Genomic DNA, 24,523 nt, shown 5'->3' on the forward strand with positions numbered 1-24,523 from the left:
AAGTTGGTGTGGCTCAGTTGGTAGCACATAAGACCCTTAATGGGAAGGTCATGAGTTCAAGCCTGCAGTGGGCACCGGTGTCCTCCCTACTCTAGTCATGAGGTCTGTGGTGACAGGTTGGACTTGATGATCTTTGAGGTCTCTTCCAACCTTAGTGATACTGAATACTTGGTTGCACTCTTTGTGGCTGCAAGAGATAGTCCCCATAACTTTACAGAAGGCTAAGGGTTGTAGAAGATTCTGCAGTCACAGTGTCACAGATATATTTGGGCTTGGAAGGGACCTCCAAAGCTCATCCAGTCCAACCCCCCTGCCAGAGCAGGATCACCCAGGGCAGGTCACACAGGAACACATCCAGGTGGGATTTGAAAGTCTGCAGAGAAGGAGACTCTCTGGGCAGCCTGCCCCTGGGCTCTGCCATCCTCCCACTGAAAAAGCTTTTCCTTATGTTCACATGGAACCCACTCTGCTCTAGCTTGCCCCATTACCCCTTGTCCTGTCATTGGGCATCAGCCAGAAGAGCCTGGCTCCATCCTGCCAACATTGCTCTGCACATCTTTATCAACATGAATGAGGTCACTCCTCAGGCTCCTCTGGTCCTAGGTAAAGAGCCCCAGCTCCCTTGGTCTTTGCTCACAAGGGAGATGTTCCACTGCTCTAAGCATCTTTGTGACACCACATTGGACTCTCTCAAGCAGTTCCCTGATGTCCTTCTTGAACTGAGAGGCCCAGAACTAGACACAGTATTCCAGATGTGGCCTCACCAGGGCAGAATAGAGAGGGAGGAGAACCTCTCTGGACCTACCAACCACAGCCCTTCTGATACACCACAGGATGCCATTGGTCCTCTTGGCCACAAAGGCACATTGCTGGCTCATGGTCATCCTTCTGTCCACCAGGAGCCCTGTGGTTTTATTAGTGCTTGCTTGGGCTGACCTGCAATTCCCTTGAGCTCTGGTACTTGGAAATAACATTCCAGTTGAGGGTGAGGGAACATTTCCACCCACCATGATGCCCTGTCTTACACATTCAGATGCACTTTTGGGCTGATGAACAAAAAACCCCTACTAATAAACCATTTCTTTTGACTGAAATGTGATCATCCAACAGTGATTTTTGGTTCTTCCTGCTTGCTTTCACCGTCTGTGTGAAGAACAATTGTTCCATGGATCTAGACCCTGTCTTACAGAGTAGCTCCTATGCATAGTGCTGGGCTGTGGGATGTTTTCAGAACGTCAGATCTGACTTTTCAACCTCAACTGCTAACATTCTTTATGTTTTATTTTATTTTCCATCCTTTTCATTGAATGTGCTTTTCTTCCCTAGGAAAACAAGATTATAAGAAAACCAGGCCTATGTTAAGAGCTACAAGATTAAAAGCAGAGGCCAAAAAAACTGGACTAGGAGTAAAGGTAGAGCTCTGTTTGAAAGCTTATACCACCTTTGTGTATATGTTGTTTCTTTTCCCCAGAGATGTGCTGTGTGAATATTGATTTCTGAGAGGTATCCTTTATGACACTTCAAAATCTAAGTGGAATGCCAGAATCTAAAATATTGATGATGGATTGCTTTTGCTTAACCCTAAACCAGCTGGAAGAGTTGATATGCTAAAAGACTTAAAGTGGTCCTTGTTCTTGGTGTGATGCTTACTTACTTTTGAGGTCAGTACATTACTGTTATGCTTAAAACCTGATCTTTTCAGGGAGCCTCTCCTTACCCATAACAAACACTTCAACGATTTCATATACTTGTGAAAAGTGCAGTAAGCATCTTCCTTCTTCCTCTTCCTATCCTGTACTCAGGAGTAATATAAAGGCTGAGTTTGATGTGTATTGCCAGTTTTTAGCATTATTATCTCAGCCTACATCTTTGGAAAAGGTTGGAAAACCAAGTAACAGCAAAACACATGGAAAGTGCTGAACTTCATTTCTGACCTGGCTCCTTTTCAGGCAGGTCTAAATCACAGTAATTTACAAGCCCTGTGAGGAGAGGCTGAGGGAGCTGGGCTTGCTCAGCCTGGAGAAGAGGAGGCTCAGGGGAGACCTCATTGCTCTCTATAGCTCCCTGAAGGGAGGTTGTAGCCAGGTGGGGGTTGGTCTCTTCTCCCAGGCAACCAGCAGCAGAACAAGAGGACACAGTCTCAAGCTGTGCCAGGGGAGGTTTAGGATGGATGTTAGGAAGAAATTCTTCCCAGCAAGAGAGATTGGCCATTGGGATGTGCTGCCCAGGGAGGTGGTGGAGTCACCATTACTGGAAGTGTTTAAAAAGAGCCTGGATGAGGCACTTGGTGCCATGCTTTAGTTGAGTAGATGGTGTTGGGAGGTAGGTTGGACTTGATGATCTCGAAGGTCTTTTCCAGCCTGGTTAATTCTGTATTCTGTGGTGACCATTTTCATCCTGGCTGTGAATATGAGCAAGGAAGACAAGTAGGAATATTTTGTGCTGTCTGCTGCCCGGTGTGTCATCATTGTTTGAGCTTCATCTGTTTATTTTCCCCTCAAACTTCTTTTTGGACTCAAATTGATACACAATTAGCCTAGCAGCAAGGGTGAAAACTGAGCAAAATTCCAAAGTGTCTCCCTGGGTAGTCTAGTGAAAGGAACTTCAGAAATGTTAAAAGGAGAACATTTTCTTGTTTCTGGCAGATGAGAGATGAATTATTCTCTTTTTTTTTTCAAGTTATAGCTTATAGCAAATGCCAAGGTATTACTACCAAGCTGTAACAGCTGTTGAGCTGCCAGATGATGTATTTGGTTGTCTTCCAGAATTTGCTATTATAATCACGGAGCAGTGCTTTCTCTTTGCTCCTGATTGCTGATCTCCATCAAGCATTACTGTGCAATGCAGTATGTTTTCACAACATAATCTCCTCAGTTAGTGCTCTGTGGCAGGTTTTAATGAGAAAAAGTAGATTGCCTTTTTTGTTTAAGGGATAGATTATTAACCTTTTGAGTTCGATGTATTTTCCCTACCTTTCTTTCTGGAGTTCACTTTTCATTTCACTGTCAGTGGCATAACCTCTGGAAAGTGATGTCCTTGTGGAAACTTTTACTCTGCAGCCTAGTCCTTTTCAAACAGGCAATTTCTTGGCATGTCTTTCACACATGGGCCTTCAAAAGCTGGTTTATTTCCTTATTTTCTGAAGTAATTCTTACTTTAAAATGAAGGAGAATGGAATCCATACTCACAGGGATAAAGAAGAATCAGATAGTAGTGAATGAACAAATCAAGGACAGTTTCTTTTGTACAAATGCATTCTTGCATGTTACAGCAGAACGCCATCTGATTCCAAGGTAGGGAGTTTTGTCATCAAGGCACACTCAGGTCATGGGATGTTGTGTTTGTGGGCTTCTAGAGGGAGGGAGGGAGGGAGGGAGGGAGGGAGGAAGGAAGGAAGGAAGGAAGGAAGGAAGGAAGGAAGGAAGGAAGGAAGGAAGGGAAAGAAAGAAAGAGAAAAGAAAGAGAAAGAAAGAAAAAAGGAAGGAAGGAAGAAAGGAAGAAAGAAAGAAAAGAAAGAAAGAAAAGAAAGAAAAGAAAGAAAGAAAAGAAAGAGAAAGAAAGAAAAAAGGAAGGAAGAAAGAAAAGAAAGAAAAAAGGAAGAAAGGAAGAAAGAAAGAAAGAAAAAGAAAGAAAGGAAGAAAGAGAAAGAAAGTGAAAAAGAAAGAAAAAGAAAGAAAGAAAGAAAGAGAAAAAGAAAGAAAAGAAAGAAAAGAAAGAAAGAAAGAAAAAGAAAGAAAGAAAGAAAGAAAGAAAAAAAGAAAAGGAAGGAAGAAAAGAAAGGAAGGAAGAAAGAAAATGAATGAACGGAAGGAGGGAGAGAGGGAAAGAAGGAGGGAGGAAGGGAGGAAGGGAGAGAGGGAGAGAAGTTGGTCACCTTTCCTTCAGGGCATGCTAGTGGGGGAAGGAAAACAGGGCCCTTGTGTGCTTCCTTCTAACTGAGACTGCTTAATGGCAACAAGCTGAGGCTTACTCATTGTTACAATACTTCCACTGGAATATGGGCAATCCCTGTCGAACAAACCTCTGCCCTTCTGCTGCCAAACCCTGCAGCACTCAGCGTGGAAGTGAAACATGTTTAATGTCTCGAGGTCGACTAGCACCTCTTCCCATCTGCAGTGACACCTCTTCACTGTCTTACATCCCTCCAGCTAAGCAAAGCTTCACCACGGGCAATGGATATGCCCAGAGTGTCTTCAGGAAATTGCCCTCCCTGCCCCAGGAGAGGCTGCTTAGTTGTGAAGCCCTGTAATGTCTTGCCCTCTCTCAGGCAAGGTTTCTTTTGCTTAGTCCAGTGCTGTTCAAGAGCAATCTTCTTACATTCATCTTCCACACCTATTCCAGATACTCCTCTTGTTGTTTTCTGGATACATTTTGATGTAAGAATTTGTTAAATCTCCTGGTCCAGGCTGTTAAACTGCTCCTCGTGTTTGTGACTGTCAAAAGAGTTAAAATCCCCAGGGAGTTTGTGGATAGAATAGAATAGAATAGAATAGAATAGAATAGAATAGAATAGAATAGAATAGAATAGACCAGGTTGGAAGAGACCTTCAAGATCATTGAGTCCAACCTATCATCCAACACCACCTAATCAACTAAACCATGGCACCAAGCATCCTGTCAAGCCTCACCCTGAACACCCCCAGCGATGGCTACCCCACCACCTCCCCAGGCAGCCCATTCCAGTGGGCAATCACTCTCTCTGTGTAAAACTTCCTCCTAACCTCCAGCCTAAACCTCCCCTGATGCAGCCTGAGACTGTGTCCTCTTGTTCTGGTGCTGGGTGCCTGGGAGAAGAGACCAGACTCTGCCTGACTACAACCTCCCTTCAGGTAGTTGTAGACAGCAATAAGGTCACCCCTGAGTCTCCTCTTCTCCAGGCTAAGCAACCCCAGCTCCCTTACCCTCTCCTCACAGGGCTGTGCTCCAGACCCCTCCCCAGTTTTCTTGCCCTTCTCTGGACACCATATAGCATCTCATCATCTTTCCTAAACTGAGGAGCCCAGAACTGGACTCAAGGTGTGGCCTAACCAGTGCTGAGCACAGGGCAGAATGACTTCCCTACTCCTGCTGGCCACACTGTTCCTGATGCAGGCCAGGATGCCATTGGCCCTCCTGGCTGCCTGGGCACACTGCTGGCTCATGTTCAGCCTACCATCAACCAGCACCCCCAGGTCCCTCTCTGCCTGGCTGCTCTCCAGCCACTCTGACCCCAGCCTGTAGCTCTGCCTGGGGTTGTTGTGGCCAATGTGCAGAACCTGGCACTTGGATGTGTTCAGTCTCCTGCCCTTGGACTCTGCCCATCTGTCCAGCCTGTCCAGGTCCCTCTGCAGAGCCTCTCTACCCTCCAGCAGATCAACTCCTGCCCCCAGCTTGGTGTCATCTGCAATTTTACTGCTGATGGACTCAATGCCCTCATCCAGATCATCAATAAAGATGTTAAAGAGCATGGGGCCCAGCACTGATCCCTGGGGTACACACATCCTCCCTGGGGATGTTCAAGGCCAGGCTTGATGTTGCTCTGAGCAGCTGAGTCCAGCTGAGAGATGTCCCTGCCCACAGTGGGGAGGTTGGAGTAGATGATCTCTGAGGTCCCTTCCAACCTAAGAAATTCTATGTACAATCATGAAAATATTTTGAGGCTTGAGTGTGCATTCCTTTGTTCCCTAGTAGAGCTCTTGGGTGTGCCTGAGCTCTTTCTGAAGGTATTGTCACAGGAGTTGTTTCATATTAATGCAGTTTTCTGGTGGTGATAAGCAGCATGGGATTTTAATATGATGTAGGCCCCAATTCCATGCTAGGACAGTTGACTAACTTCAATATATGTTCAGAGGGGAATAAAGTGGTGTAACTACAGTGCAATGTAATAGGTAGCCAGCACTGTAAGTAGAAATGTCTGAAGTCCTTGTAAAACCTTGGAAAAACCCATCCAGATGTACATGGGCATTTTATTTGTTCAGCCAGCTTGCAGCACATGGTGCAAGGAGACCTTCTTGTGGCCTCCCAGTGTCCAAAGGGGGCTACAGGAATGCTGCTGAGCAGCTTTATACTGTGTCAGTGATAGGACTGGGAGAAATGGAGCAAAACTAGAAATAGAATAGAATAGAATAGAATAGAATAGAATAGAATAGAATAGAATAGAATAGAATAGAATAGAATAGAATAGAATAGAATAGACCGGGTTGGAAGAGACCTTCAAGATCACCACGTCCAACCCATCAACCAATCCAACACCACCTAAACAACTAACCCATGGCACCAAGCACCCCATCAAGTCTCCAATGGGTAGATTTAGATTGGATGTGAGGAAGAAATTCTTCCCCATGAGGGTGGTGAGACACTGGAAGAAGTTGCCCAGGGAGGTGGTAGAAGCCTCATGCCTGGAGGCTTTTAAGGCCAGGCTGGATGTGGCTGTAGTGTGAGGTGTCCCTGCCGGTGGCAGGGGGGCTGGAACTGGATGTTCCTTGGGGTCCCTTACAATCCTGACAATTCTTTGATTCAATGGTTCTATGCAGAATGCAGCATTTCAGAGTACAATAGCATTTTCTTACAAAAGGCTAAGTTGCCATTAATGACAATATTGTAGAGGAAGGATATCCTGGTCATACTGTAAAAGCACCAGCTCTTTGAAAAAGGAATATGTTTATAATTCTGTGAAATAGCTAACACAAAATATTCCACACTGCCACTTAAAATCCTAGGGCTTGCAGTGCTCAGTGATATCTCTAGAGCTCTTTTGCAATAGTGTCCTGAAGAATCACAGAATCACCAAGGTTGGAAGAGACCTCAAGGATCACCAAGTCCAACCTGTCACCACAGACCCCATGACTAAACCATGGCACCAAGTGCCACATCCAGTCCCCTCTTGAACACCTCCAGGGATGGGGACTCCACCACCTCCCTGGGCAGTACATCCCAATGACGAATGACTCTCTCAGTGAAGAACTTTCTCCTCACCTCCAGCCTAAACTTCCCCTGGTGCAGCTTGAGACTGTGTCCTCACAGAGCTTCTATTCATAGAATCATAGAATGGTTTAGTTTGGAAGGGACCTTAAAGATCATCCAGTTCCAATCCCCTAATGTGTAGGGACACCTCCCACCAGCCCAGGCTGCTCAAGGCCTCATCCAACCTGGCCTTGAACACCTCCAGGGAGGAGCATCCACAGCCTCCCTGGGCAGCCAGTTCCATTGTCCCACCACTCTCACTGTAAAAATTTTTCTGCTAATCTCCAGTCTAAATCTCCCATGCTCAAGCTTCAGTCCATTGCCTCTCATCCTGTAAAAAGTCCCTTCCTGGCTTTCTTGTAGGCTCCCTTCAGGTATTGGAAGGCTGCTCTAAGGGTCTCCCTGGCACTGGTTCCTCTTCCTGGATGTAAACTAAGACATGGCGTAGTATTTAAAGGGAGAAAAATAAAGAGGACTGGAGAATAGCAAAGAGATTTTAGTCCTTAATTTCTACAAAGTTAATGAAATTCAACTGTTGTGTATTTCACCATGCAAGCTGACAACATTCACCTCAAAAAAAGGGCCCTAGAAATGACATAAAACTTTTCAGAGCCAGTCCCCTGGAGATCCTTCACATTTCATCACTGGCATACTAATTAGCTTGTCTTGTCAAACTTTGATTGCTCTGTCATTTTAATGCAAGGTTTAAAGTAACAAAGTTTCTTTCAGTCACTGCCACTTAGTACTTTTTAATTTCCCCAATGAGAGATTTTATCTGTGCTGATAATGTCAGAGAAGCAGCTAAGCATGAATAGCTATCAAAAGTTATTTCAAGCAGGGTGACCGTGCTAGTATTTGGGGTGTAATATTTACTCTTTAAACATCTTTTAGCATTCAATATTGGAGCAGAGCTATTGTGCTGGCTCTGTTTGTGTGTGTGACATCAAAGCAGACAGTGCCAAAATACATGATGTCTCTTGGAAAAGCAGGACCCCTGTCTTGAGGAACAACTCAGAGAGAAAGCAGGATGCTGTATGTCCCCTGGTGTCTGGATAAGACAAAATTCTTTGTAGCAGTCCCAAAAAGGGAGCCTCTGAACCTTCTCTGTGTGGTTGTTTTGTTGTCCCTTTGTGGGGGTCTTATACCACTGGAAATCTGCCTGCTCATCCTCACCAGGTGGAAAAGCAAGGGGTCTGCACCATCGGTGCTGACTCTCTTCTCAGTGGGTGAGGAAGAAGAGCCAGCAGGGTGGCAAGCAGAAAATGGTTTGAGGAATGTGGAAGCTCTGCCCTACATTGCTGGGGTTTGGTATGAAGAGGACAAAAGGAATGGGAGTTCTTGGGGAGAGTTTTTTCAGAGGATGAAAGGAATGGGAGTTCTTGGGGAGAGATTTTTCAGAGGATGAAAGGAATGGGAGTTCTTGGGGAGAGATTTTTTTCACAGGCTGCCAGAATGAATCAGTGGTCCGTGGGATAGATGATGAAGTTTTCTCTCTTGTTGAAAGGTAGACACAAGTCTGAACAGTAGTGTTTTACACTCACTTGCAAAGATGTAATTGACTGCAGAATACCTCTCCATAGAGAATTATCAGCGGTGTAGTACATCCACTGAGCTAAGGAAAAAAGTGTTTCCTAAACCAGTGAGAGCTTAACCGTCTGTCATGCTTTTGTGTAGCCACTTAATCTATTGTGTAGCTAGCTAGCTCACTATTAACAGTTTATCTCATCTGGAACAAGTTAGGTCTGAACAGATAACAAGACCTTCCTAGTGTATTTTGGCAGAGGGTATTCTCTGATTTCACGCTGTTCGTAATCTGCTCAGTCAGTGAACTGTGCTTGCCAAGAGAAGTTGGGAATATAGTTTCGCAGCTTCGCAGAAATTAAGGCCACAAGGGACCATTAGATCATTTGATCTGCCCTTCTAGATGTTACAGGTCATAAAATTTCATCCAAATAATTCCTAGGAAGTCCAAGCACTTCGTAAGAGCCAAAATCCTGGGGTTTCAAACCGGTCTGTGCGCCTCACATAAAGAGCAGCGCGGCTTAACGTGCCACCGGTGAACAAAGTGTAATATTCCCAGGGATCCCGGTGGTCAGACTTTGATCCCTGACTTTGAAATGGGAAGGAAGGGGAAAATCCCATACAAAGAGAAGAATGTAATCAGATTGCTCCCATCTGCCCCTGGTCTGACCAGCACACCTAGGTACAGGAACCATGGTGGTTTGAGCATATGAACAAGATGCACCAAGCAGGAGCTTAGGAGGCTTTTCTGTACCATCTCAGAGGAGCAGTCCATCCATCATTCCCTGCCTTTGGTCTCTAATTATGACCAGAACAGTTGAGAAAAACAAAACCTCAGATCCTAGAAATTAAATCAGTACAATTGGAGGAAAATTTCCTGAAAAAATAAAGAAACTTCTTTTGATCCCATACAGAAAAGTCTCAAGCACTGAAGCATGAGGTACCAGTGCTTTGAACAATCTGTTATTTCAGGGGTTCAGAATGACCTGGCACTGACCGTGGAAGTAATCCTAGAAAGACTGAAAGAACTGGGACTGATGCTTCAGGCTTGTTGTGATAAATGCAGGCTTGGGCTGAGCTTTTTAATGCTTGCTGTCACTCATGACCACGTGGGGTTCAATAGATAACACTGTGATGGTGACTCCCAAGTTTTCTGGGCTGGTTCCTTTCCTATGAAGAAGAGACTGAGAGAACTGTGAGTGTTTCATCTGAAGCAGAGAAGTCTGAGAGGGGATCTGATCAATGTCTATCAATATCTGAGGGGTAGGGGTCAAGAGGAAGGGGCCAGGCTCTTTTCAGTGGCACCTGGTAAAAGGGCAACAAATAATGGATACAAGCTAGAACACAGGAGGTTCCACCTCAACATGAGGAGAAACTGGAACAGGCTGCCCAGAGAGGTTGTGGAGCCTCCTTCTCTGGAGACTTTCAAAGCCAACCTGGACATGTTCCTGTGTGGTCTGCCCTGGGTGATCCTGCTCTGGCAGGGGGGTTGGACTGGATGGTCCCTGGAAGTCCCTTCCAGCCCCTACCATTCCATGATTCCTGAAGGAGGGGAGAAGTCTGGAGGCCTGAGTCTGCCAGCTCCCAAAGTAGGCAGCCAGGACCTCCTTTTCAGATGAGCCCATGCTGAAGTATTATTCCCAGCTGTATAAAAATGTACTTTTGTGTGTGTGTGTGAGGGAGAGATCTAACCATAACAAACTCACAGCCATGAAAGTCTGTGTTTTCCCCAAGAGGTAACTGGAATGTTCAATCGTTTTTGCTCCTAGGAAATAACCTTATTTCAAACCTGAGCTTATCTAAGTGCAGCTGGCCCTTGAGAGGTTCTGGTAAACAAGACAGTTGGACCTCACACTGTGAAGTGCCTTACTTAAATACAGGTGTGTGACACATACACTTACATGCTGTAACCAAACTACCTCTTACTTTTATGGTGAAACAAACAGCAGCCATCTCCCTCCTGGAAATCCCTCTGCCTTGCACATCTGGAGGTCACACTGAGGGATAGGTTACCCCTTAAATCCAAAGACCCTTTTTTAAGCCACAGTTTTCCAAAGCAGAGTCCTCCACTTACTAAGTCCTTACTACATCTTTGACACATGGCTATGTTGTCTTTAGCTATATTAAAATGAAGCCTGTTGCTTTGTGATCATATACAGAACACAGAAATACAGAATTATCCAGGTTGGAAAAGGCCTCAGAGATCATCAAGTCCAACCTATCACCCAACACCATCTCATCAACTAAACCATGGCACCAAGTGCCTCATCCAGGCTCTTCCTAAACACCTCCAGGGATGGTGACTCCACCACCTCCCTGGGCAGCACATCCCAATGGCCATTATCTCTTTCTGGGAAGAATTTCTTCCTCACCTCCAGCCTGAACCTCCCCTGGCACAGCTTGAGGCTGTGTCCTCTTGTTCTGGTGCTGGTTGCCTGGGAGAAGAGCCCAACCCCCACCTGGCTACAACCTCCCTTCAGGGAGTTGTAGACAGCAATAAGGTCTCCCAGGCTTTTCAGATGACTCCCTAAATAGTACCTTGTTTTCATTGTTTGAGATGCAAATGATCTTTGTTCCATCTTAAGTGCTTACAATAAAATATTTACAACATAAAAATTAGTGATGAAATTTAATAAATTACTTCTGTTGCCTTGTGTTAGATGTAGAATCATGGAATGGCCTAGGTTAGAAGGTACCTCAGAGATATCTCCTCCAACCTCCCCGTCATGAGCAGGGACACCTTTCAACTACACTCAGCTTCTCAAGGCCTCATCCAGCCTGGCCTTGGACACCTCCAGGGAGGAGGCAGCCACAACGTCCCTGGGCAACTCACCACCCTTGTACTGAAGAACTTCTTCCTAAGCTCCAGTCTAACCCTACCCTCCCTCAGCTTCAAACCATTCCCCCTTGTCCTGTCTCTAGATACCCTCATGAAAAGTCTCTCTGCAGCCTTCCTGTAGGATCCCTTCAGCTACTGGAAGGTAGCTCTAATTTTCCCCTGGAGTCTTCTCTGCTCCAGGCTGAACACCCCCAGCTCCCTCAGCCTATTGTCACAGCAGAGGTGCTTCAGCCCTTGGATCATCCTTGTGGCCTTCCTTTACACTTGCTCCAACAGCTCTGTGGCCTTCTTATGGGAACACCAGAACTGGAGACAGTATTCAAGGTGGGGGCTCACTAGAGCAGGGTAAGGGGGAAGGAATAATGTCCTGCACTAAGGAAGTAAGCATCCATTTTTAAATATGATTTTGCTGAAACTCTAGAAAATGGTCACAGGGGATGTCCAGATAAACTCTTGGAGTTACAAATGTTATGGGTTAACAGTGCTGATTGTCAAGGCCCTCCTGTGTTTTATTTCTACGGGTGTCCTTGGTTAGTATGGTTTTCTTTACAGGAATAGCTAGGGGTAGTTTGGCATTGCAAAGCCAGCAATTTGTGATATTCTCCCACCTGGTTTTAAACTGATCTCAGGTGAAAGCAGCACCATTCCCTTTGGAGGACAATAAAACCAAATAGGTTAAAAATCTGAAATTTCCTGCAAGCCTGAGATTTCTCTGCATGTGCAGGATGTGATGCAGCCTTACACAGTGTCCAGAGTTCTCTCACTCTAGCAAACATTTTTTCACCACTCTTTATTTTTCCATCTCTGTTCATCTTGTGGAGATCCCAGCTCTCCACCTTGCTCCATCAGGGTGGAGCTCAGGATGTCATCCAAGTATTTTGCCATGAGACTGACAATAGCTGGTGGGAGAATGGAGTCTCCGCTGTGCTGTAATGGTGTGCCTGTCCTTCAGGGGAAAGTTTCTCAAAGACTTAACCCAGCTGAAATCAGTAGGGTTCTGCAGGCATTGCTCTAAGTATCAGGGCATATAATGGAAAGTTCTGTTCCTTTTAAAGGATTCTTTGACTGTACTCTGGGGTTTGAGAGCAGGGATGTTATTTCCTAGCATTTCGTACCATGTTACAGAATACAGAAGTAACCAGGTTGGAAAAGACCTTTGAGATCATCGAGTCCAACCTAGCACCCAGTACCATCTCATCAACTAAACCATGGCACTAGACTACCCAGGGAGACACTTTAAGTTTGCTCAGTTTTCACCCTTGCTGCTAGGCTAATTGTGTATCAGTTTGATTCCAAAAAGAAGTTTGAGGGGAAAATAAACAGATGAAGCTCAAACAATGATGACACACCGGGTAGTAGACAGCACAAAATATTCCTACTTGGCTTTCTTGCTCATATTCACAGCCAGGATGAAAATGGTCATTACAGAATACATAATTGACCAGGTTGGAAAAGACCTTTGAGATCATCAAGTCCAACCTATCACCCAACACCATCTAATCAACTCAACCATGGCACCAAGTGCCTCATCCAGGCTCTTCTTAAACACCTCCAGTGATGGTGACTCCACCACCTTCCTGGGCAGCACATTCCAATGGCCAATCTCTCTTTCTGGGAAGAAATTCTTCTTAACATCCAGCCTCTAAACTTCCCCTGGTACAGCTTGAGACTGTGTCCTCTTGTTCTGGTGCTGGTTGCCTGGTAGAAGAGACCAACCCCCACCTGGCTGCAACCTCCCTTCAGATGTTACGAAAGGAAAAAGGGGAAGTGGGGGTGAGGGGGGTGAGGTTAGGACAAAAAAGCTGTGATCAAATTAAGTTTATTTCTATAGAAGTTTTTCTCTATTGGTTAATTATTCATGGTGAAATACTCTGAGTAAATGGATTTCACAGGGGGATGATGGGGATGATCCATAAAGTGCAAGAGAAAGGAAGCTGTGCACGCCGAGCGGGGAGTATTTTAACATTTCATTGCTATGCATGGCTTAAAATACAAATAGCAAAGCCTGATAAGTATAAAGCAAATTAGGCTGACAATATATGCTGTGGTTGCAAAGAGAGTATTGTGGTGCAGCATCTCATTTGCTATTTACATTGCAAAACTTATGTTTCTAAAAGTTCATAAACTGGATGCGATTCTTCGGAGACTCCGCAGCCTTAGCTGAGAGCCAGGTGTCCTTTGTTAGGCTGATTATTTGAGGGCTTGTTGCTCTGCCTTCTCTCAGTAACTCCAAATTAAGGTTCTTGGCATAATTCTCAAACCTGGAATTTCAATAAGGCTTCTTCATTCCCGGGACTAATGTATACCCATCCAGCCACCCAGTTCCGAATGCCTGTGTAAGGAAAGCAGTGCTGTTGTCTCAGGGTTAGTCACTGGAAAACTCCTGTCAGAGGAACTGAAGAGCTACTTCCATCAAAGCAGTTACTGGCCAGCCTGAGAATAAAAAAACCAAGAGTTTCACAGTTCCACTTCCCAGAAATGCAAATATTCCCCCAAATTTTGCTGCTGCTACCACAGTGTTTTGTAAAGGAGCCTGGGGAGAAGGGAGAAGGGAGAAGGGAGAAGGGAGAAGGGAGAAGGGAGAAGGGAGAATGAAGAAGAAAAGAGAACAGAGAAAGCAGAAGGGAAAAGGGAGACAGGACAAGAAGGGAGAAAGAAGAAAGAAGGGAGAAGGGACAAGAAGGGGCAAGAAGGGAAAAGGGAGACAGGAGAAAGAAGGGAGAAGGGGGAAAGGAGAAGGGAGAAGGGAATACAGAGAAAGAATAAGGGAGAAGCAGGGAAAAGGGAGACAGGAGAAAGAAGGGAGAAGGGGAAAAGGAGAAGGGAGAAAGAAGGGAGAATAGAGAAGACAGGAGAAAGGAGAAGGGAGAATAGAGAAGTGAGAATGGAAAACAAGGGAGAAGAAGGAAAGGAGAAAAGGGAGAAAGGAGAAGAAGGGAGAAGGGAGAGGAAAGACCCAATTGTAAAGCACAAAGCATGGCAAGTGTGGCATCCAAACAAGTGAAAGAACTTTTTAATACTGGAATGAATTTGCTCTCTGTGTCAAGTGTGAGCGGTGCCTGCATTGTTGGGTTTTTGTTGTCCACTCTCCTGAGCAGATGGAGCTTGCAGTTGTATGTCACTTGTTTATTACATCCTCTTAAGATTAGTAGCTGTGTGGCCAGATGGGTCTGGGAGCACAGCTGTGGATACAAGGAAATAAATGAAACCTGTCTGATGCTGCCATGCCCTTTTGTGAGATACTGACGTGTTGCAAGTGCAACAAAGCAAAAATCACTTTCCTTTAATGTATTGGTGAATTAGGTGTGCTTTTTTGTTGTTTTTTTTAAATCAAATCACATGAAATCAAGAGGATGAGGTTCAGAGAATGATATAACTGTAAGAGGAAAACACAGCTGAAACAGCCTCAGCAAATGCACAGGAGCCATTTTTTTAATGTGGCCAAATAAATTTAAAGTACATCCTAATTAATCATCCAGATAAGGATGTAAAGCAAAGGCCTCTGTAGAACAAAGGCTCCTATAGAGCACACGCCAACTAGGCAGGAGTATTTCAAAGTTTATTAGATGGCATATGTTGAATTATTGATCCAACATTCTGATAAACTACATAATGCATTCATGTAAATGCAAATGAAATGCTGTTCTGGAGGAGAATGCCAGATTATGGGCTAGACTCTCACAAATGAAGCTCGCACAGCTTTAACTCCGTCAGAGCCGCAGAAAGTTGGTCACAAAGCCATCACCAACCTAGACACGCTGGATGTGTGTCGTAGAATCATGGAATGGATTGGGTCAGAAGGGATGTCCAGAGGTCATCTAATCCAACCTTGTCCCTCTGCAGTCAGCAGGGAAATCCTCCACTAGATCAGGTTGCCCAGAGCCCTGTTGAGCCTCACACTCCAGGAATGGGGCCTCCCTGGGCAACCTGTTCCAGTGTGCCACTACCCTACACTGCATCCTACAATGCAGTTCACACCAAAGATAGTGTCTCCACTCCCCTCCTAGTTTAAGGGGATAAATAGGCATTCCTGGGAAGAATTCACCTGGCCTCTTTTGGAGGATACAGTGAATCTTACACCAAAGAGGGTCAGATGGTCTTACACCTCAGATGGTAAAGGGTATCTGATTGTCTAGGTGTGGTGCAGGCATCTCCTCTCAGCCTCACTGGCAGAGCAGATTTGCTGTGGCATCTTCTTTTAGTTTTTCTAAAGTCACTGAACTGTTTGCCAGGCAGCTGGGCTGTTCTGATGCAGGTGGTTTGTCAGTTAGCATCAAGCTGAGATTTGATGGGGAGGTTGTTGCTTCTCTTTGTAGAGGGAAAACAGTTTTGGGTGGGATACACACTAACCTGTTCCCTTTGAGCACTCAGTGCATGGATTAAAAGATCCATGGTGATGACAAGGAATGAAGCAGGGTTTTAGCTGTGGAAGGGGCACTTTGTGGGAGCTGAAGGAACGTGAGGATTCTTCTCCAGTTTCTTCTTTCGTTGTCTAGCAAAGTGAGAGTCAACACTACAGGAGGCGTGCTGTGCTTTCCAGGGAAATAAAAACTTCAGGATGGGAGATCCTGTGGCTTTGGAAGGAGCAGTGCTGGAAAGGGGATGATCTTCCTATGATTTGTTATATTGGAGATCTGAAGTTGGAGCCCAGCAGAGTCCAGCCTGAAGATAGACTATGATGAGAGGCAGTCACATAATGAGTGTGACGTGTAGCACAGAAACAGTTTTCTGCTGCTGAAAGCTGCTATAAATCATGTATACTTTGGAAGACTCTTCTATGTTAATTAAGGAAGATGAGGCAAGTTGCAATATTTTATGGGAAGAGAGGCAAGTGCAAGTGCAAATTGTTGTGCTTTTTGCCTTATTGCAGAGAGGAAGGAAGAAAAGTTTCGTCCAATTCTGAAGGATTTTTTAGCTCCATATTGTGATGCGTGCCAGGAGGTTGGGAGGTAGAGGTAGCAATTTTCATTGACTTCCACCATACTGTGTTTGCTTCATTAAAAAATTACAAATTTGTTGGCAAAAAGCAGTAACATATTGCTGGAAAACATCAAAATTCACAGTGTAAATTCATAACTTCAATTTGTGTTCAAAACTGTGGTTTGGGAATTCTGCCTTTTCTTTTAGAAGAGAAGGAACAGCACGCTGAAAGGATGGGAAGCTCTTGCTGCTAGGTCGGCCCCCAAACCTTTCAGCCAAATCCCCTGTTTCTGGCAGGACACCAGAGTCACCAACATCTTCATTAAGTATTTTATGACACACTGAAATGGTAATCACAATGAAGAATTCCTTCAAGTGTCAGTGCCTTATGCCTTGAGAGATGTATCACAGTATCACAGTATCTGATGTTATTTCCGTGTGCATGATGGAATGGAAGTAACATTTATGCCTGGCTTAGCTGAAGTTCTGCTCCTATGTCTAACAGATATTTTTTTTCCTCTCTCTTATTTTTGCAGGAAGTTGTCCTTGTCCTTGCAGCTATACTGGTGTTTGTGTTGGCTTTCTATGCTTTCTTTTATCTTAACATTTCCAGTGAAGTTGACCTTGATCTGGATCCAGATGAACACTAGCAGATGCAATGAATCTGCCGTCGAGATTGCTTCAGCGCGAACGAGGCCACCTAGGAACACAGAGTCCCTTCCCTGTGAGACAGCAGCCCCAAATTCATAAGGCAGTTTTGCAACACACCAGTCACTTTTGCATTCCAGATCTCCAAAAATAAGAGAGCACTCCTGCCTGGCGTGTGTGTTTAGTTCACACCAAGGGCAGGAGCAGCAGGGTAAGGGTCACAGAGCACTGGAGCAGGCTGCCCAGAGAGGTTGTGGAGTCTCCTTCTCTGGAGACTTTCAAGGCCCTGTCTGGATGTGTTCCTCTGTGACCTGAGCTCGATTGTATGGTCCTGCTCTGGCAGGGGGGTTGGACTCGATGGTCTCTTTGGGTCCCTTCCAGCCCCTGACATCCTGTGACCATAGATGAAGTTTGTTGTTTACATTATCTTCTTTCCTGAGGCAGAGAACTTTGATGTCAAAAGACAGGTGCTATTGTTCTCGCGGGTATTGACGCTGACTTCACAGGAGGACAGTCTGCCTTGACTAAATTTAGGAATCAAAGCTTCCTAATTGCCAAATGAGGTTCCTTGCCAAAAAGAAAGCAGGAATACCAAATAAAAAGGTCTTTTCTTGATTAGCATTTAAAAAAATCTATCACCGCCACCCCCCTCCTTTCTCTCCCTTTTAATCTTTCCTGTGCCTGTGTGCACACAGACAGGGCATGAAGATGGAGGAAATTATAAGCCGGGGGGGGGGGGGGGGGGGGGGGGGGAATATCTTTTTAGAAGCAGTCTTTCACCTCCTATATGGACTTAATTTGATGTCATCCCAGATTCTGTGTGCCCATGTATCTGCAGTAATCTTTTTCATTCTTTTGCCAACTGTTCAGCACACATGTGTTCTGTCAGAAATGGCACCTGGATGACAGAAGCTCTAACATTCACATATGCCTCTGAAACACAGTTCTTTGCCTCCTGTTCTGTCTGAGCTAGTGTAAATAGAAAGTTCAGTCGATGTTGGCTTTAATTAGTGCATTGCTCTATTATTAATAGAAAGTCAAAATTGTGTTTTAATTATGCTCTTCCTGCTGGCTGTGGGATCAACTTGCTCTGCCTGTTAGGGGGGTGTTGCTTTCCAGTTACACAATCATTTGAATCACCAAGTTGAGGTGAAAAGTTTCAAGCAAGCTTTCTTTCTTTTTTTCTTCATCTTTCTTTTTAATTTCATGCATATTATTGATTGGGAAAACCTTGGCTCCACCACAGCCTTCAGTTCTTGCAAAGTACCTTTCAGACTGTGTACTGTAGACAACATTTCTGATCCCTTTTGATAACCACAAGCCACTTGAAGAAGTCTGTATGTCTAAACAGCTGCAGGGAGCTGTGAAATGCTGGCTTCCTCCTGCTTTGGCATGGAGCTGAGCTTGTGGTTGCAAAGATTCAGTTCTGATCCTTTGGAGGACGTGGTCAACCTCTCTCTAGTTTGGATTCACTTGGATGCCAAGGAAAGCACATCACCCCTGGTGCTGAACACGGCAGGATATCACCCGTCTGCAATTGTATTAGCAAACTAGCTTGGCTTTGCCTTTGAGACCAATTTTGGGGTTTAGTTGCAAGTGAGATATTTACAGACCCATTCCAGAAATGCCTGGCTAGGATTTCTTGCACTGATCTGGAAGACAAAAGGGATACAAATATTGTAATGGGAAATAAATGGATTTTAAATTAACACAGCCCCATTATCACCACTTAAGGAACTTAGATCAATACAGTTCATTTTTAAACTGTCCAACAACTGGGACCATATGCATGATGAGTCTCTAAGGGTCCACTCACTATCTTGTCATACTCCTCATTCACTTTCTGCAATGCAAAACAAGTCCTCTAGAAATTCAGAGTACAGCAGTCTTCCAAGAAGAGTATGAAAGAGAAACGTATGAAAGATGCACCTGCAAATATTGCCTGTGTTCTAATGATGGCTGTTACAGACACAAAATCAGAGCACTCACAGACACATGCTTTTATGGTGACACATGGCCTGACTTTCAGTGGAGGGAAAAGCACACCACAAGCTGTCTCCTTGGATGTGACATGCCTTTCACCTCCCCAGTGCCAAGCCACGTCACAGAAGCTGCAGGCCTTTCCTCTTGCTTTGCAGGAGTGATTTTCTTGCTCTATCAAATGCTGGAAGGATTGCTTGCTTTATGTCCACACAGAGTTCTCTGGGTGATGTGTGGCCTGAGAATGACATGTAGTTACCCCCTTAATGTAGCTTGGCTCCTAACTTGCTTTCTGAATCACTTACATGAAGAAGCAACCTCTTCTTACAGTCAAATGTATGAACAGGAAGTTGCTAGAACTGGGGGACTGCATTGCCCATAATTACGGCTTACAGTCAAAATCCAAAGTGTGTATCTGTGTGACTGAAGCAGCTTCCCTGACTTGTGGCTTATCACTCCATAGGGCCCATAAGCAGGCACCGAACACAAGACAGACGTGGACCTGCTGGAGCAGGTCCAGAGGAGGCCACCAGGATGATCAGAAGGCTGGAGAACCTCTCCTAGCTGAGAGAATTGGGGCTGTTCTGTCTGGAGAAGGGGAATGGAATGGAATGGAATGGAATGGAATGGAATGGAATGGAATGGAATGGAATGGAATGGAATGGAATAGAATAGAATTAACCAGGTTGGAAGAGACCTTCGAGATCAAGTCCAACCTATCACCCAACACCATCTCATCAACTAAACCACGGCACCAAGTGCCTCATCCAGGCTCTTCCTAAACACCTCCAGGGATGGTGACTCCACCACCTCCCTGGGCAGCACATTCCAATGGCCAATCTCTCTGTGAAGAATTTCTTCCTAACATCCAGCCTAAACCTCCCCTGGCACAGCTTGAGACTCTGTCCTCTTGTTCTGGTGCTGGTTGCCTGGGAGAAGAGCCCAACCCCCACCTGGCTACAACCTCCCTTCAGGGAGTTGTAGACAGCAAGAAGGTCTGCCCTGAGCCTCCTCTTCTCCCGGCTAAGCAACCCCAGCTCCCTCAGCCTCTCCTCACAGGGCTTGAGGGACTGTTCAGAAGGGCCTGTGGGGATAGGATGAGGGCAATGGTTTGAAACTGGAGCAGGGCAGATTTAGGTTGGACATCAGGGAGAACTTTACAATGAGAGTGGTGAAATACTGGCCCAGGCTGCCCAGAGATGTGGTTGAGGCCCCATCCCTGGAGACATTCAAGACCAGACTGGATCAGGGCAGCCTGCTCTAGCTGGGGATGTGCCTGCTGACTGCAGCAGGGTTGCTGGACATGATGGCCTTTGAGGGTCCCTTCCAGTGCAATCTGTGAATCTATGAGGTGCTATAGTTTGCAGGTTGTTAGGTTTGTTTAGGCCTGGCCTTGTCATTCACATGAAAGATGTTTTTACAGAACAAGAAAATGTCTGTTTCCTTAGCTAAACTGGCAGAAAAATCTCTCTAGTTTATGAAGACATGGCAAATGTTGCAGCAAATACACTTCTATTGGTAAAAGCTCCCACTGCCTATCAAACTATTCATCCTTGGCTTTCTAAAAGACCCAGGCACAACAATATTAGCAGTGAGGGCTGATTCCAAACTCACTGGCTTGTGATTCCCCTCAGTTCACTGAAATCACAACTGATTTACTCCAAGGGAGAGTCAGAATCTGACCTGAAGTTACTTCTTCTTTTCTGGAGTGCTGCTGAGTCCATGCCTGATGGTTTTTAAGTGGAGACTGATTTTAATCTTGCAAAGATGTAGCTTATTTTGCCCTTAATTATATCTGAGCTGGAACGCCCCTTGCTTTTTTTTGAGCACCTGCCTTTGTATGAGTTGCTGAGTGTCTGTTTTAATAATAAATGTATTTTTACAACTTTTGTGCTCTTGTTGATGTGGGATGTGTCACACTGAATTGCACAACATTTGAAAGGACATCTGAACAGCACAATATTCAAATGTGAGCAGTGATATTCACCAGTGGTAGAATCTCTGGGTCGTTCCAGGCCCTTCTAGCCCCTAAGCTGGTGTTCCAACTAAGCATAGCTTGTGAATACTTAACAGGCAACAGAGAGAGCTTCCTTTGGCATGCTACCCAACACCAATAGAGCAGAATTCTTCCTGCAGACAGAGTTGCTCTGTGTAGCTCCCATCAACTGCAGGCACATTGATTTCATCAGAAAAGTAATGCTTTCATATCCATTTGTTTCAAAGAACAGTTGCCCATCAGCAGTCTCTTTACACTGCTTGGGTTCTTCAGGGAGATTCACCTCGGGGGGTGGGGAGCAGATGTCAATATTGTTGTTGCCCTCTGCTTGTTGAGCAAACTGAATTTCTTTTGCAGCAGAGTGTGTTGAGGAGATGCCCATCCTGAGTGCTTGTGTGGTGGTGGGTGGGAGTGGATGTCCTGTAAGGAAAAAACCAGTCTTCCAGCAGTGATTTTAGAATCATGGAATGCATTGGGCTGGAAAGGACTTCTAAAAGCCAACACCCACCCCCCACCACCCCTGCAGCAGGCTGTCCAGAGTCCCATCAAGCCTGACACTGAATGTCTCCAGGGATGGAGATTCCACCGCCTCCTGGGGCAACCTGTTTCAGTGTTCCACCACCTGCATCGTGAAGAACAGTTTTGCTCAGTCATCTTTCCTCAGCACGTTCCCATTTCCCTCTGATCCTACAAAACAGAAGCAGCATGTAGACCATCTCAGGATAGAAGCCTCAGAACAGTAGTTTTACTAATGCTGCTGCTGAGCATTGCCAAGGAAAGGCTTTAACTCTATTTCCTAGAGTCTATAAATATCTTTTACTGGAAGCTTAGGAGGCATGTTATGCATTTCCCTAATGGACCCCAGAGATCTATTTAAACTTTTCTTGAAGAACACTTTATTTAAAGTTCACTGTTGCATATCATACAGACATCCTGTGATTCAGGATCTGTCATAGCACCTTCCATGCAGCAGAGCAGCTGTAGCAGAGACACCTCCTAGACTGTGAGATGCTGCTACAACACGGAACTGCAGACTCCTCTCTTTCGATGTCATCTACCATAGTTGACCTAAAAAGTTGTGTTTGAAGACAAACAAGTTTTAAACAACTCTACCAAATCACAGAATCACAGAATCAATATCAGGGGTCAGAAGGGACCTCGAGATCATCCAGGCCAACCCCCCTGCCCGAGCAGGGTCACCTAGAGCAGGTCACACAGGAACACATCCAGGTGGATCTTGAACATCTCCAGAGAGGGAGACTCCACAACCCCCCTGGGCAGCCTGTTCCAGTGTTCTGTCACCCTCACAGTGAAATAATTCTACCTCCTGGTTCCATGGAACTTCCTATGCCTCAGCTTCTACCACTGCCCCTTGTGATGTCCTTGGGCATCACCCAGCAGAGCCTGGCTCCAGCCTCTGGGCACTCACCCTGCACATCTTTATCAACATGAGTGAGGTCACCTCTCAGGCTCCTACTCTCCAAGCTACAGAGCCTCAGCTCCCTCAGGCTGTCCTCGCAAGGAAGATGTTCCACTCCCTTCAGCATTTTTGTGGCTCTGCACTGGACTCTTTCAAGCGGCTCCCTGAGGTTGTTCTTGAACTGGGGGGCCCAGAACTGGACACACCAGGGCAGAGTAGAGGGGGAGCAGAACCCCTCTCAACCTACTGAGCACAGCCCTTCTAATCCACCCCGTGACACCACTGGCCTTCTTGTCCACAAGAGCACATTGCTGGCTTGTGGTCAATCTTCCATCCACCAGGACTCCCAGAATGAAGGCACAGTGAAAGCCCTACAAAACCACTCATCCCATTACTATGAAAATTACTACCATGGAAAGGGTTTGATCTGCTTAGGGCCAAGTTTCAGATGCTACCCTTCCAGGGAGGAAAACATTGCTAGCAGCTGCCTGTAGAGCGATGATTCATTTTGCGCTAAGAGAAGCTTGTGCCTGTAAGGCTCGACTGAACCAGCTGGCGAAGGTCAAAGGCATTCAGGACAGTTCTGAGTAAAGGACTGCACTTGAAATGCAGACTTGGCAAGTCAGGCTGCCAACAGCCAGCCTAGGACAGATCTGGACTGCGTTTCAAGTTTTACTTACAGTAGCATAATAATTAGCGGCGCTTATGACTAAGAATATAACAATATGGCACATCAATAAGGCAGCAGAAATGTGATGCTGGAACTGCTTCTTACGAGAGTTTGTAGTGGATTGTGCCTGCACTTTGGGAAGCGAAGCCACGAGCTGAATAAGCTGGCAAAGGCTGTCTGTGATCTTATGCTTACAGCATTTTTTTTTCCCCCCTGAGAGAGCCAAGGGAGAGATTTTGCAACGCTTTTCCCCCTCGTCCTCCGAGCTTACTGTACGACGTTCTTTTGGAGCTGTAGTTCTACACTTTCCAAGAGTGGGGGGGAAAAAAAGAAAAGAAAAACATTTTTGTGTGGTAGCTCACCAGTGCATTTATTTGCCAGAATTCTCTTAGTCTTCCTTTGATCCCTCCCCCCCCCCCCCCCCCCCCCCCCTCCTTAATCACAACTAAATCGATAGGGAGGCAGCCAAAATGTTAGGTAGCAGTGTCTCTCAAGCAGATGTCACAGCACTATTTTTTAGCTCGTTTAAATGAATAAACATGTTAAACTGTGAAGTATTACATTTAAGAGAAAGGAAAAAAGGGGGGGACAATCTGTTTACTGTCCTTAATTGAGACAACACTCCTGGTGGATGCCAGGTTTTGGCAGTTGTAATGATGAACTATAAATATTGGGACAAACCGACTTAGCTGGGAATCGTGGGGGGATAGTTCAAGGAGAAGCTTCGTGCTGCAGGAACACTTCTGGGGGGGTTTCAGTGCTCTGGTTTTTTCTTACTTCTATAATTGTCATAGTGTTTTGGTGTGGGGTTTTTTTTTTTTGCATGTTCAAACCACAAATAAATCTGTAGCTAGGCAAACAATAGGCTTGATTCTGTTGTCTTCTTCTGACTCACTAAACCAAGCCTGGGAGCCCTGCAGAACGGTTTGTGCTTTGCCTAAATTCCCCTTAAAAAGCGGTGGTTCAGGTCCGCTCCGGGTGTGAGCTACAAAGAGATTCATTCTGCTGACCCTGGGGGAAGCTAAGCAGATATAGATCCTGCCCTTTCACAGAGAGATTGTAGGGGTTTTAAAGAGTGGAGTGTGGAGTTTGGTGACAAATGGATGTTCCCCTGGGAGTGAGAGTGAAAGAAAATGGCAGTAGACTGGCCAGTTCCTCCAGCAGACAGCCGCCTCACAACTCACCGTGCTGCTCAAGAAGAAAAGGGTGGAAGAAAAACTCATTCTGCCATTGCATCAGAGCTACCTCAATTTCTTGTTTTTCACAGGGGGAGGCCAGGGCCAGCAGCAGTTAAAGATGTCTGAGATCAAGCAGCTTCTCATTGAATCAGTGGTTCATTTATTTAAGGAAGGAAGGAAGGAGTAAACAGGATTTGGGGCATTTACAGACAGCATAAGTCAGGCTAATTGCTGTTGCCTTCATGTATAAAAACCCAAGTCCCATTATGCCAAGCTAGAGTAGCTTTGTGTGCCACTGAGTTAAATGTAAATGCACTGATAGTGGCAATGTCCCCATTGCTCTAGAGACAGCTTCTCCTCCTGTGATGCTATCAGCAGAGAGGAGGGATGAGGAGGGAAATGGCAGGGG

General features: G+C 45.4%; 1 protein-coding gene across 1 annotated transcript in view; it reads left to right on the plus strand.

Moving 5' to 3' along the window:
* The window catches only part of TRIQK (triple QxxK/R motif containing), a 54,441-nt gene extending 36,947 nt beyond the window's left edge, over nt 1–17,494 (plus strand). The window contains exons 2-3 of the mRNA XM_009902946.2: nt 1,327–1,412; nt 16,759–17,494. Of these exons, the coding sequence (XP_009901248.1) occupies nt 1,327–1,412; nt 16,759–16,872 (200 nt within the window). The 3' untranslated portion in view covers nt 16,873–17,494. The remainder of the gene's footprint in view (nt 1–1,326; nt 1,413–16,758) is intronic.
* Nucleotides 17,495–24,523: the final 7,029 nt, after the last annotated feature.

Source organism: Dryobates pubescens, chromosome 14, assembly GCF_014839835.1.
Source record: "Dryobates pubescens isolate bDryPub1 chromosome 14, bDryPub1.pri, whole genome shotgun sequence".
Taxonomy (NCBI): domain Eukaryota; kingdom Metazoa; phylum Chordata; class Aves; order Piciformes; family Picidae; genus Dryobates; species Dryobates pubescens.